Below are 14,295 nucleotides of genomic sequence, written 5' to 3'. Positions count from 1 at the left end.
CATGGAAAACTAAAGATTTTCAAGAGTTTTGGTTTGTTGGGACTACGTGTTCTTTCAGTTTTGCTTGTATTCTGATTTGTCCTGAATTTCTTTGTTCTTCCTCTATGTTTTTAATTTCCAAATCTGCTAATCTACCTTGAGCGCTGAAGTGAGATTTAAAAATTGTTTTAAATATGTAATTCTCTTATATTCCTTTTTTGGATTCTTCATTTCAGTGGAAGGCAAACTACTTTAGGGCATGGACTAGCATGTTTTTGTCTTTTTAATCCCATGGCCAAAGAAAATATCTGGTACATAAAGAGATACTTGACAAATGTTTCTTTGATTGAATAAATGCTTTAGTTTTTCTTTCTGTTTGTTATTTTAATTTTTTTGTGGAATTGATAAGCCACTTGATCTAATATAATTTGTGGGGTTCTGACTGTTATTTCTGAAATATTATCCTTCTCTTTTGAGTGTTTCCTCTTACTTGTTCCAATCATCCATCATTTACTTTGTTCCAAAATTTATTCATTATTTTGAAACTTATTTTTGTTATGTGCTAATCTTTTTTATTCTCTCTGCAGGATTTTTCTTCAAAATTTTCCTAGTGGTGAATTTTTTCCTTTTTCTTTTTTGTTATATTGCTGCTGTTTTTCTTCATTTGACTTTTTTTTTTTTTTTTTACTGTTTTGAGGTTATCAAGAGGAAATAAGCTTAGATATAGACTCTTACTTAGCCATTTTGTCAGACCCCCCCCCAAAAAAAATCCTAATTTCTCTAAGTGTTTGTAAAACATCTCTTTAATAATCCATTCTAAAATTTTTCCAGGAATCAGTTCAAAATCTGTTGTCAATACTTTGTAGAATTCATGTCCTACCATTTTTTAAAAAGCAAAGCATTTGTTCATCTTTAGCCTGTGGCAGTCGATTATTATCATTAAAAAAACAAACAAATCTGACAACTTAGTAATCATGTCTATGAGAGGTTTCATTATCCTCAGATGTAAATTGTACAAGTTTATTTACTTGACCTCTTTAACAAAGGATGCTATTCTTGCCATTTTTACAGAAAACAGAAGGGAAAAAAGAGCAATTGAGAAATTTTGGTATCTTGGCTTATGGAAGAAAGGATCCTTTTGTTGAAGTTCAAAAGGAGATCCCAAGTGGTTGAGGTCACAGACCAGCATCATGAGATGTCTCAAAAGAATTTGCAGGATTGAATCCATCTCCAAGTCAAGGAACAAAGTTTATTGTAATTTTAATGCCAATTTTAGTGGGCTTAAGTTCCAAAAGAATTTAGCAAAGAACCAAGAGCAAGAAGACAAATTTATAGGAAAAGATAGAGAAATCTGGTTCTTCATGTCACTGATATGTTAATTTTATGGGTTACAGATAGGTTTGAGGGTGGTCTATTTATTGTTGTCTCAGGAACTTGTTTATCATTGACCAACAGATTATCTATCTGACAGTCAATAATGTTTGTAGGACTTTCCTATAGCCAGAAGACTTTAGAATGATTGACAGATTGATAGAACAATAGCATTCTAAGGTCAGGGGATCTCAGAATCACTGCTATATTTTCCCTAGAAGCTGTACCCAATCACTTTGAGCAAGAAACTGTTGAAATTTCTGAGTGGTTGTCAAGTCAGTAAGCATTCATTAATCACCTACTAATTTCCAGGGACCATATAACCTGGGAATATATAAAAAGGTCAAAAAACAGTTACTGTGTTCAAGAAGCTCATAGTCTAATAGAAGAGACAATATGCAAACAGCTATGTACAAAGAAGATATATTTGGAATTAATTGGAAATAATTAACAGAAGGAAGGCCCTAGCATTAAAGAAAAATGGGAAAGGTTTCTTTTAGAAAGTAGAACCTGAAGCACTTCAGGAAACTAGGAGGAGATAGAAATCAAGACAATTCCAGGCATAGGGGTAGCTGGTTAGAAAGCATGGAGTAAGAAGGTGTCCAAGAGACTGAAAGGAGGCCAGTGTCATTGGACCACAAAGTGAGATAATGAAAGCCTGCCAATGTGGTAGCAGTGTCAGAGAAAAAAAAAGGGGGTGGTATAAAGGAGATTTAAAAAAAAAATAACAGATGTTGCAAAGGTAGAATACACGGGCCTTGATAACAGACTGGACATTGGAGTGGGTTAGTGGGGATTGTTAGAATAAGGAATCAAATATAATATCTAGATTGTGAGCCTACGTGACTGGGAGGATGGTATTGCCTTCTATAGTAAAAAGGAAGTAAGGAAGTTAGAGTTGAGTGGGAGATGTAAATAATGAGTTAGGTTTTGGACATAATAGGTTTAAGATATCTGTAAGAGATCAAGTTCAAGCTCATGAGACAGTTGAAAATGAGGTCAGAAGAAAGCTTAGGAATAAATAAATAGATCCAAGAATAAGTTACACAGAGGTGACCATTGAATCTATGGAAGTTGATGGGATCACCAAGTAAAATGGCATATAGAGAAAAAAGAAGACCCAGGACAGGAGAATGAAGTCCCATCAGCCTCACCAGTGGCTGAAGGCTGCAGATGCCTATTGAAGAGCAAGCTTGGACTTGTCTAGCAGAGATGCTGAGAAACCAGTGGCAGATGGCCTAGATGGTAACAGCAAAGCTTGATGAAGAGCCAAAGTAGCCACTCACTGAGGAACCTGCCTGGCTCAGTCCAGCAACAGTGGGGCCTGGTGAAGAGCCAGCACAGCCACTGAATGACTTGCTTGACCTGACTGGCCTGTGCAGCTGATATACTTACTACACTCTAGCTGGATCAAAGTCAGTCAGTGGAACCACTTCTCAAGTATAGACTCGGTGCTCTAAAAATAGCCAACCCTTTAAAGGATTAGCCCAGCTGAACAACAGAAGGATTTAAAATGAATTTTGTCAAAACCTGTAGGAAAGAGAAAGAACATGGAGACTTTCTAGTCCTAGAGTTCTAAGTTGCCTTGGCTACATATGTTTCTTATACAGGAACCTCACTACTGTTGAGAGCCAGAACTCTGGAGAAGTATACTTGAAACAAGCTATTAACTCAGAAGAATTGATGAGACAATGATTCTCTGGTTCACATGTACTTATACTTAGTATAGTTCTACTGAGTTAACACCTTGTTTTAGGAATAAATCAATCATACTGAACTAGAGAACTATTAATCATCATGCTAAACTAGATACCAATGTCTTATCAATTCCACTGACTTAACACCTTATAAGATTAAATCAATCATACTGAGACGTAAGTATATTTTCTGGAAATCCACGCTGTTAGTGGCCATATAACTTAAGCAGATGAACCCAAGGAGGATTGGTGCATAAAATACACACATATACATACATACACACACAAACACATATGCATATCAAAAATAATATGTATGATATATATATTTATTTATTTAGATTTACATTGGCTTTTGTGTTCCTTCCTTTCAGTATTTGTACCTAGACATTTGCCTTTTTCCTTCCTCTATCAGATTATTTGTATTTGTATTATCAAAGTTTTATTTTTGAAAGTACCATGTAAGTGTTGTTCCGTGTAGAATTTTAAATCATAGAATCCTATGCTTTATTTTAATGTTTTGGAATCTTCTCTCTCCAATTCTGAGACATATCATGCAATCCAGGATGAAGAACTATTAATGAGAATTGGGAAGAATTGTATATAAATCTTTTATCTTAAATTCTGGTTCAGAAAAATCAAATCTATTTTCTGAAACCATCAAACCATCTTTTTTTCCTTACTGTTATTTTCCAAATTATTGATATATTTTTCTTTGATATAATAGTTAATTTTCAACAGATGCCCATATAAATCCTTTACAAAACACATCCTTCCTAAAACACAGTTGGATTTTCCATTTTTAAATTAAAATGTATTTTCTTTAAATTTGGCAGTATGACATTATATTTGGTCAGCATTTTGTTACCTTTCCATTTGAACTTTATTTCCATTGCTTCAATCATTTTATATTACTCTTTGGGTTTTGTTTTCCTTACTATGTCATTCATTCGGCTTCTTCTGTTTCTCTTAATTATTCACATTTTTATTATACAGTAATATCCCATTATAATCATATTTCGTAATGAGAAAAAGTACACACTTTGTTTCCAAGGTTTTTTTTGTTATCATAGATAATGTAGCCATGAAAATTTTTATGTAAATAGATGTTTTCTTGCTGTCTCACAACATATTTTTAACTAGCTCTTTACTTCCCCAAAGTGAAATCTTTTTTAACCAGAAATGTTGATGAAAATACCATCTGTTAAATATTGGTATATGTATATATAAACAATGTTTCTACATTAAACAAAAAGTGGAGGACTTGATGGGAGGTAGAATTAAAGCTTACCTAGTCACCTTGAATCATAATTTAACTAGTCAACTATTTTAGCATACTTATCATTGCAGGCACAAGCGGCACTATTTTATTTTGGATTTTATGTGTGACTAACATTATGCCTTATAATATACTGCCTATTATACTTTCATTAATAATTATAAGAAGATTATCATCCTAGCCAAAATCTAATAACAATTATAAAATATCTGGATTTGGTTCCAGGCTCTAATACTCATTTAAATGCTCATTCTTATTAATCTCTTTTTTTCTATCATTTTTCATTTGACTCTCAGTAACTTCATTTGAGATTTTTTTGGCCAAGATAGTTAGAGTGATTTGCCATTTCTTTCTCTAGTTCATTTTATAGATGAGAAAACTGAGGCAAATAAAATTTAGTGACTTGCCCAGACTCACAAAGTTATTAAGTGTCTGAGGCTAAATTTGAACTAGGTAAAATGAGTATCTCCAGTACCAGTCTCACACACCAAGCTACCGCTTTAATCTATAAGACTCAGATTTCTCATCTCCAAAATAGTTGTACTATCTACTTTACAAGAATAATATGAAGGAGCTGCTTTATAAATTTTTAAGTGCTATTTAAATATGAGTTATTATTATACCTTGTATACCTAAGTATTTTATGAAGTTGTCAAAAGTTACTACTTCTGAGGAATGCCTATATTCAGTAGGAAGGGGAAGACATCGAGAGGTAATTTTAAACAAGCAACAGTTTCCTCTCTGAGTTTTTGAGCACATATTGGTTTCCACTGATAACTGTTTTGCTTGAATTCCAGTCCCAGTTCCTTCTTGACCCAAATACAAGTGATGTTTATGCACTTATATTTCAAGGAAATATACCCAACCACACATAGAACACAGTCTCTGAGAATGTCTCCAACGAGTAACAACCCCTACCAGGTCTAGAGATCATACACGGGACTACCCAAGATTATGATGTCTGTCACAGTTTATTTTTATCAGGGCCCACTTTCTCCCAGTGCTAGACCTCTTTATCCTGTCACTGCAGAATGAAACAGGCCAGTTTAGACAATACCAGCTGCTTATCATCCACTAACACTTTCCTTATATAGACAATGGCAGGACTGCTATATGATTGAGCAGAATAGTACCTGAGCATTAATTGCTTCTCCTCTTCATACCTCTTTTTTTTTTTTCCTGGCTGCCAGATAGCAAAAAGTCTCTCTTTTCAATATTTATTTTTGTTTTGAACTTACAAACAATAAAGAAAACGGATATTTCCTTATGCATAGTAGAACAGAAAGAAATGGTTAAATAAAAAACTGCAACTATTATGCATTACTATTTTTCTTATAAAGCATATACTAAATTCAATCTGTTTCAAAAATGTCTTTTTTCCCTGTATTTTCTGGCAAAAATATCTTCTTTTCAGAATTCTTTTGGAAAACACCTTTCTGACAGTATAGTCGCTTGACACATTGTTTCTCCTCTTCTTCCCCTCCCCTTTATTTCCTTCTCCTTCATTTACTTTTCTCCTTCTTTCTCTTCCCCTTTCTCATTTAAAACTGGGAGTCTCTCCCACCTCATGTCAAGTCAGCAAACCTAACATAAGGTCCAGTGAAAAGGTTCCAATCTGTAAGGTTTCTTTATATCCTTATTGCATATAAAATGCCTGGCACTTAGTAAGTATTTTTGGACAGACTGACAGATCAGAGATCCTGAGAAAGAATACTTAGGAAGAGAAGTTATGTGCCCAAATCAGTTGCCAGAGAAGTAGAGCATTCCGCTTGGAGTCAGGAAGACTCATCTTCTTGAGTTCAAATCAGTCCTCAGACACTGTCTGTGATTCTGGGCAACTCACTCTACCCCATTTGCCTCCTTTTCCTCATCTCTAAAATTAGTTGGAGAAAGGAAATAGTAAACCATTGCAGTATCTTTGCCCCCCCCAAAAAAAAACCCCATATGGGTTCATGAAGAGTCCCTCTTTCAGCCATTGATGTTACTGACTTTTACTGCATTTCTAATTAATTTAGGTAATTCCTTTGATTTGGGATGGCCACATATTAAACTTAAATCATTGCGAATTGTTTTCTCAAGAATAAACAGTCCAGAGCTCAATTCTATTTTTCCTAATGCAGTTTAGAAGGTTTCAATGGATATAAAAATATTATATCCATATTGTATCAAAAATAATGTTATATATATAATTTATAGAAATAAATTTGTAGTTTAGCATTGTAACAATTTGTTACATGTGATATACAAAGACTTCTAAAGAATTCATAATTTATAATAATTAGGAAAGGGGTTAGGATGAAGTTTACCTTAGCCTTATTTATGAAAAGGATTTGCTAAGAATTCAAAAGTGGAAGCTAGATGATATTGAAATAGTATGTTTTAAGTAGTTTGGAGAACAAACTTTTTTCAGGCATCTACAAGTTGATAAAAGTCTTTAAAAGTGGTATGACAGAAAGGGTGCAGTGGATTTGGTGTTAGAAAAACTGGATTCAAATCCCAGATATATTACTACCTGTGAGAGATTGGGCAAGTTAGTTAACCTCTCTGAGCCTTAGTTCCTCATCTATAAAATGAGGTTGGGTTACTTCTTAATTCTAAATTTGTGATCCTATAAGTATATGGGAAGGCAGCTAGGAGACTCAGTGGAGAGAGTGCAGATTCTGAAGTCAGGAATACCTGTGTTCAAATGTAACCTCAGACACTAGCTATATGACTCTGGGCAAGTCATTTAATGTTGTTTACCTCAATTTCCTCATCTGTAACATGAGCTGGAAAAAGAAATGGCAAAACACTCCAGTATCTTTGCCAAGAAAATCCCAAAATTTGGCCATAAGGAGTCAGATATGACTGAACACAGCATAAGGACTCACTTATAAATAATTGATAATTGTAAACTTATTTAGACATTATAGAAAATTACCTAAGAAATTCTACAAGACAACACTGCTAATTCTAGTGATAGCATATAATTAAAAGTAATAAAACTATATCAACTTTGTAGAGAAGTATTATTGATAATTGTACTTGTAAAAATATGTATGGATGCTATTTAATGTGAATATTTTCAGTTCTAAAAGGATAATTGTATAGTAAAAGAGCCATTATATCTTGTCTTTTTAAAAGTTTATATCCACCTTATCTGTGAAAAGTAAGCTCCTTGAGGGCAAGATCTATTTTATTTTTGTCTTTGGATCCTCAGGTGCCTTGCATATGATTAATAAATGTTTGTTGAATTGAATCATTGACTTTTTACTATAGGTCATAATTTTGTGCAGACCACAAGAAAGATTACAAAATGTCATACCGAAGAGAACTAGAAAAATATCGGGATTTGGATGAAGATAAAATCCTGGGAGCATTAACAGAAGAAGAGCTTAGGACGCTAGAAAATGAATTGGAAGAACTAGACCCTGATGTGAGTAATCTAGTTTTGTGGAGTGTTTTTGTTGTTATTTGCTTGTTTGTTTTTTATTTTTGTTGTTATTGTTTTTTATAAAACTGTAAGTTCTAAGCAATTAAAACATTTGTTGTTTGGAATGAAAAGAGAAACACATCTAGTTTCCAGAAACTAATGCTTTGCTTCCATCAATGGAAATTTTGGTTTTCTGTAAATTTCAAAGATTTTGCCTGTCAATTGTTTTTCTTTTTCAGTATTTAACCAGTTAGTAGCAAAGGTATATAAGAATCCCATTTGCCCATGTAACTATCATCACTTTTAGGGTTTGTTTCCTTTAAGGTTTTGGAAATTCTGTAAACTTTTAATTATAAACCATTAAGATGACTGACTTTGTAGCTATAACCAAGTGGGATGATTGGGGCTTTGTGGTCAGCTACTAAAGTTTAAGAGTGGGGAAAGGGTTAAATGACATAGTAATGAATGAAAGTCCAGACCTGGAGGCATGAAGACTTTTTTTCCTGAGTTCAAATCTGATTTTCTCATCTATAAAATAGATGGATAAGGAAATGGCAAACTGCTCCAGTGTCTTTGTCAAAACAAACAAATAAACAAAAAAAAACAACCCAAATGAGATTATGAAAAATCAGGCATGACTGAAAATCACTGAAGAATAATATTAAAGTTTAAAATAAGCAAAATATTATACAATGTATTTGAAAAGTTGTGCACTTTAAAAATGATACATGTACATGTTGAACAAGACATACACTCCTTCAATAACTTGGAAACAGTTGAGCTTAGTGTCTTGTGAGAAATAATAATTCATCAAAATAGGAAACTAATAGATTTTTCATTATTAATAACATCTTTCTGTAAGCCAATTATAACTCATTCTCTCTCCTGTTCAACTGAATTTGTCTTAATTACTTTTCACATGATTTTTAATATTGCTGCTCTGCTACTCAGCCCATGGATGTTGTTTGCCCTGGACATTAAAATTTCAAGTTAAAGGATCTGAGAGGATCAAATGATTTTTTTTTCCTTGAAGTGAATTTAAAGATCATCTAGTTTAATCCCTTTATATTACAGATGAGGAATTAAAGCAGGAAAGTGCTCAGATGGTTTACCCTAACACAGGGATGTGCTAATAAATAATTACTGACTGGGTGGAAAATGGGCAGAAAATGTATGACATACTTTTAAATTTAATCTGCATTATTGACATTTTCTCCATCTCTCAAGTCTAGAAATCAGCAAACAAATAAAATTACAAGCTCTGATTTTTAGCATTTATTGATTGAGTGTAAATGCTTACTCTGAAGATTTAACAATCAGCTTTCATGAATTTGTTTGAGCTGGTTCCAGTATATCCTGGCTGATTAAGCAGCTGAGTCAGGATTTGAACAGTTTCAAATCTGGTATTCTTTCTCCCATACAATGCTTATAGCAAAACTACCAAGGTCCATGATAATGTATGCTATGTAGAATGAAATTTGAAAGAAAACAAAAATCTTTGGTAAAATTCAGCCCCTTTTCAAATGATCCTTAAGTCATCATCATTTAATCTGAGCCAGATCTCCAGCCTTCTTTCAAACTCATCTGGTATCATGATCTTAGAGTCAGGCTCTTAAACTCAGGCCAGTTTCACAACTGGCTTGGAAATTGGTTCTTAGCTTTCAGTGTGACCAGGGTTTTTCTTTGCCCCAGCCAGAGGTGTATTATTTCCTTGCTTAACCTGTTTAATCAAAGAGATTGTTGTTGTTTGTCCTCTCCATTTGCCTCTGGATCAGCTACAAAATGTGCTGTTCCCTCTTGGTGCTTTTATATCAGCTTTCTACAAGAAAGGAGAGGAGTCCTGTAAACCTCTCTCTGAGCTGAGATTCAGCTCTCTTCTATATCACTCATTCTGCCTGGATCTCTCTATAGCTGAAAACATCTACCCTCACCTATTAGTTTGTTTTTTAACTTGAGAAGTCTTCTAAATTGCTCCTCTCCCCATTTGTTCATTCTTTCTCCCTCTTTATGTCTCATCCAGTTGTCAAACACTGTCATTTCTCTGCCTTTGTGATATCTCCCCTCTATGTCATTTTCTTTTCTCTAATGCTGATCCCACCTTAGCGTAAGGTCACATATCTTTTTGTATTGTTCTGGCCTCATGCCTGGACTATTTCAGTAAGTGGCTGACTGATACCCCTGCCTCAAATGTTTACCCATCCTGGTCCATTCTCCACTTAGCTGTCAAAATGATTTTTCTTAAGCATAGATCAAACTATCTTATACCTCTATTTAACAAATTTTAGCAGCTCCTTTCACCTCTAGAAACAAATTCACTTTTAAAGCTTTTTATGACCTGGCCACTTCCTGCTTTTCCCATCTTCTTACATTTTATTACCCTTTCAAGTACTCCATAAAAATTATTCTTTCCATATTGCAACTTTCCATATCAGTGTTTCAATATATTATGGGGTCAGCATAAAAAATCAAATAGGAATTTTGGGGGGGAGTCTTGTGGAAGCCACAAATAATATGCAAAGGCCTCAGACAACACAGAAAAAGTTTAGGAACTTGGAAATGCATAAAAACATGCATGGTATTATATAATATCAATTCAAATTTTACAATAACATACTATAAAAACCCCATAAAAGAAAAAAGAAAAAATTCAGATTTCTTCTTTGGTACAAAAGGAGAGCCAAAAAACTTTATACAGATTATCCAGATATTGGAGGTTAATGCCCACGATGTGAAGAAATAACTGAACATTAGCTTCCTTATTCTTCTTCATACCACTCACAATATCTCCTGACTTTGTATATTTTGCTGTATATTTGTCTTCTATGCCTAGAGCTCTCACCCACCTCATCACTGCCTCCTACTTTTCCTGGCTTTTTTTTCCCCAAGTCTCATCTTTTACAAGAAATCTTCTCCCATACCCCTTACTGCTACTGCCTTGCCTCTGAGATTATCTTTAATTTACCTTGTATATGTCTTGTTAGTACATATTTATTTATTCTTATTAGATTATGAGATTCTTGAGAGGATTTTTTTTTTTTTTGCCTTTCTTTGTAACTCCAGTGCTTTGCACAGTGCCTGCCATGTAGTAGTTGTTTAATAAATGCTTTCGACTGATTTACTGGCCTCTTCCACAAATAATGACTTAATAAGTCATAATAATGACTTAATTGATCAGGAACAGGATAATTAAGTGGTACAGTAAAGAGAACACTGAGTTTGGAATCAGGAAGACTCATCTTCATGAATTCAAAATTAGTTTAAGACACTAGCTGTATGACCCTGGGCAAGTCACTTAATCCTGTTTGCCTCATCTGTAAAATGAGCTGAAGAAGGTAATGACAAACTACTCCAATATCTTTGCTAAGAAGACCCCAAAATGGGGCCATGGAAAGTTGGACATGACTAAAAATAATTGAAAATAGAAGTAACTATCCTCTTTTCCAAATAAAACTAAAAAAAAAAACTTATAAGTAAAGCTTACTCAGATTTTTAAACAGATTTAAAGTGGTTTCCTTACATCTAAGTATGAATTTCATAATTTAATTCAAAACCTACCAAAATTCTTAGGCACTGGTATAGGTTGGAGAATATTGCTCCCAAGAGATAATGAAGAATGGAAATGAGCCCCTTATATTTAAGGCTATTGCCACTCAATTTTGAGATAAGAGTATGATTTGGATGACTTATTAATTTTAATTTTACTTTATAATTTTATCTTTCATCAAGTCTGTCATTTAAATATATTTATGAATTCTGACCCTAGAGTCAGGAGTCCCTCAGTTCCAATATGATCTGACACGAGCAGTTGTAATACTAGGCAAGTCATTTAACTCTGTTTGCCTCTATTTCCTTATCTGCAAAATAAACTAGAGAAGAAAATGGTAAATCACTCCAATATCTTTGATAAAAAAAAAAACCATTGGAATTATGAAGAATTGAAATGACTGAAGTGACTCAAGGACATATGATGGATTAATTTTGTCATGTTTCTCTTCAATGTAATTTGCTTCTACCATGTAGACTTATTGTGGTGGTCCAGGACTGAATAATTGCACCCTGACAGAGAGAACACATTAGTGTAATACATGCTTGTTTATATGTATATATACATATGCATCCACATGAAAATGTGGAAAAGATAGGTCCAAATTAAGAAAAGGAAGAAGCAGTGTAGTAAAGTCAAATAGAGAAGCAAATGAAAACTCACGCAATACTGAACTAGTCATCAGAAGACCTCAGTTTTAATTCCAGCTGAAATGGAAATTCACTGGTTCATGTTAAGCAAATAATGTACTTCATCTTTCTGCACGTTTCCCATATGTTAAATGAGTGGTTCTTGCTACTGCTCTGTCTACCTCTCATATTGTATGATTCAATATAGAATAAATAATTTCAGAATGCAAATTACAACCATCATGGAACTGACAATGTTTAAGGATAGAGAAGAATCAAAGAAATGTAATTTAGAAGTAGAGTGCTCTGAGACCTCCCTCTGAACTCCTCATTTTCAGAGGAGAGACAAGCGGTGGGATAATGTTTTGAACAGAGGGAGATAGAAGAACTGGCCTTGAGAAAATCAGGACAAGCCTTCTCTGAAGGGGCATCTCTGGCTTTCTCTCTGAAATAGGAAAGATCAATATCAACATTTGGTCCAAGTAGAGTTTTTACATTTAAGTAGAACAAAGAAAATGTTGGATAATTGGGGATACCAAGAGCAGGTCAGTATTAGAGAAAGGGAGTGGAATCTGAAGACTGTGACTTTTCTTTCCTGGGTACCAACAAAGGGCTATAGAAAAGGGAAAACGAACCTTTTTTTGGTATATTTAAGAAGTGACTTGCTACCCACCTGTAACAGTCCTAACTACCAAGGACATAAACTACATTTTTTCAAGGCAAATTGCAACAACAACAACAACAAAAAGAATATAAGACTTGGCAAAAAGCTAGGAAATCGCTTTTTCCTATTGTGTCAACTGTATATCATGTGTTGGGAAAGCTGTGGATGGAGATCAAGAGCAGGCAGATATCTTGTGAGAAGCAGATAATGAGCCTGGATAATTCTTCACAAATAATAAAGAATCATTTATTTGAAGCCACAGTGTCAAAAGAGAGAAATAAAAGAACTACCATGTATTTACTTCTTTGTTTCCAAACTGAAATTCTAATTGTTCTCAGTCAATAAAAGCTCAAGGGAAAATTGAGAATTTGAGATGGGAAGAAAAGCTGATTTGCTTCATAGCTCATCGGGAAGAATAGCCTTCTCACTAAGTTTTTCTTTTTTTATCAGTTTGCAATAAGATATAGGAGCTTATTAGTCCAACCCAGCTCATTTTACAAGAAGGAACTGAAGCAAAAAACTGGCCCAGGGTCAGTATTGCACAATTAGTGACTGGCAGAGCTAGTAATAAATGGTAATTAAATCTCTAGACTACACTTCTTTCTACAACTCTACCATAAACTACAGTCACTGCTGCTATACTTGTAAATGGCCACCAGTGAGGCAGTTATAGGCTGCATCCCTGATCTCATCTCCTTTATATACAAGGTCTTCAGTGGAAGTATGGAAAAGTCACATTATTACTCAACAAGTATTTATTAAGAGTTTCCTATGTCTTTTGATGCATAATGCACTGATTTTTTTTTTACCATAATACTATGCTTCTGTGCCAAATAATGCTGAACTCTTCAATCGTGATATTTTTTTCTAAGCCGCATATCTTTTTTTCTTCAGGAGAAGAGAAACTGATTATTAGGCTATTGTAAAGAATAAACATGATTCTGAAAAAGAGATTCAGTTTGATCTAGTAGTCATTTATACCAAGAGTATTCATTGCAAGTTTTCATTGCATATACATATTTTCATTAAATAGGACAAAAATCATGTTTTAAAAAAAGATTTCATTTAGGTGACAAACATTACAGGAATTGTGGGAGGGGTGAAAGTAACACATCATATTTGTGAGATTTGGGAGTCAAGTACTTTTTATTTAGAACCTGTGGAAAGAAATAGATAAAAGTACAAATGAAAAACATGATTTTTAAAATGCAATAGGAAGAAAAGAGTATATGCTGTACTTTTTATTATTCATCTTTTTCTTTCTAAAAATCTATGCTATAATATTATTTTATTCTATTCTATTAGACTTACACTGACAGAAACAATAATGACCTTTCTACCCCTCATGACTAGAACAGAATTCCACTTTAGTGTCATATTTTCCTATATTTAAATTTTAAAATATATTTTGATTGATACTTTTGTTTTTATGTTCCCTAAATATCCCTCACATCATTTCCCTTCACCTGAGACATTATCTCTTATAACAAATAATTTTTATTATAGCTTTTTGTTGACAAAACATATGCATGGGTAATTTTTTAACATTGACCCTTACAAAAGCTTCTATTCTAATTTTTCCCCTCCTTCTCTCCACCTCCTCCCTTAGATGGCAGGTAGTCCCATACATGTTAAATATATTAAAGTATATGTTAAGTACAATATATGTATATCTAACAAATAATTTTTAAAAGAAGGCAAAAGAGGAAAAAAATCTCAG

General features: G+C 33.7%; 1 protein-coding gene across 2 annotated transcripts in view; it reads left to right on the top strand.

Moving 5' to 3' along the window:
* Positions 1-14,295, top strand: part of TMOD1 (tropomodulin 1) — a 119,223-nt gene that overhangs the window by 44,699 nt on the left and 60,229 nt on the right. For both annotated transcript variants that reach the window (XM_003761368.3, XM_023497346.2), the window contains exon 2: positions 7,585-7,741. In XM_003761368.3, the coding sequence (XP_003761416.1) occupies positions 7,622-7,741 (120 nt within the window). In that variant the 5' untranslated portion in view covers positions 7,585-7,621. The remainder of the gene's footprint in view (positions 1-7,584; positions 7,742-14,295) is intronic.

The sequence above is a fragment of the Sarcophilus harrisii genome, chromosome 1, assembly GCF_902635505.1.
Source record: "Sarcophilus harrisii chromosome 1, mSarHar1.11, whole genome shotgun sequence".
In the NCBI taxonomy this organism is placed as follows: Eukaryota; Metazoa; Chordata; class Mammalia; order Dasyuromorphia; family Dasyuridae; genus Sarcophilus; species Sarcophilus harrisii.
The sequence above is the reverse complement of the archived record's forward strand: the minus strand, read 5'-3'. Positions and strand labels throughout refer to the sequence as shown.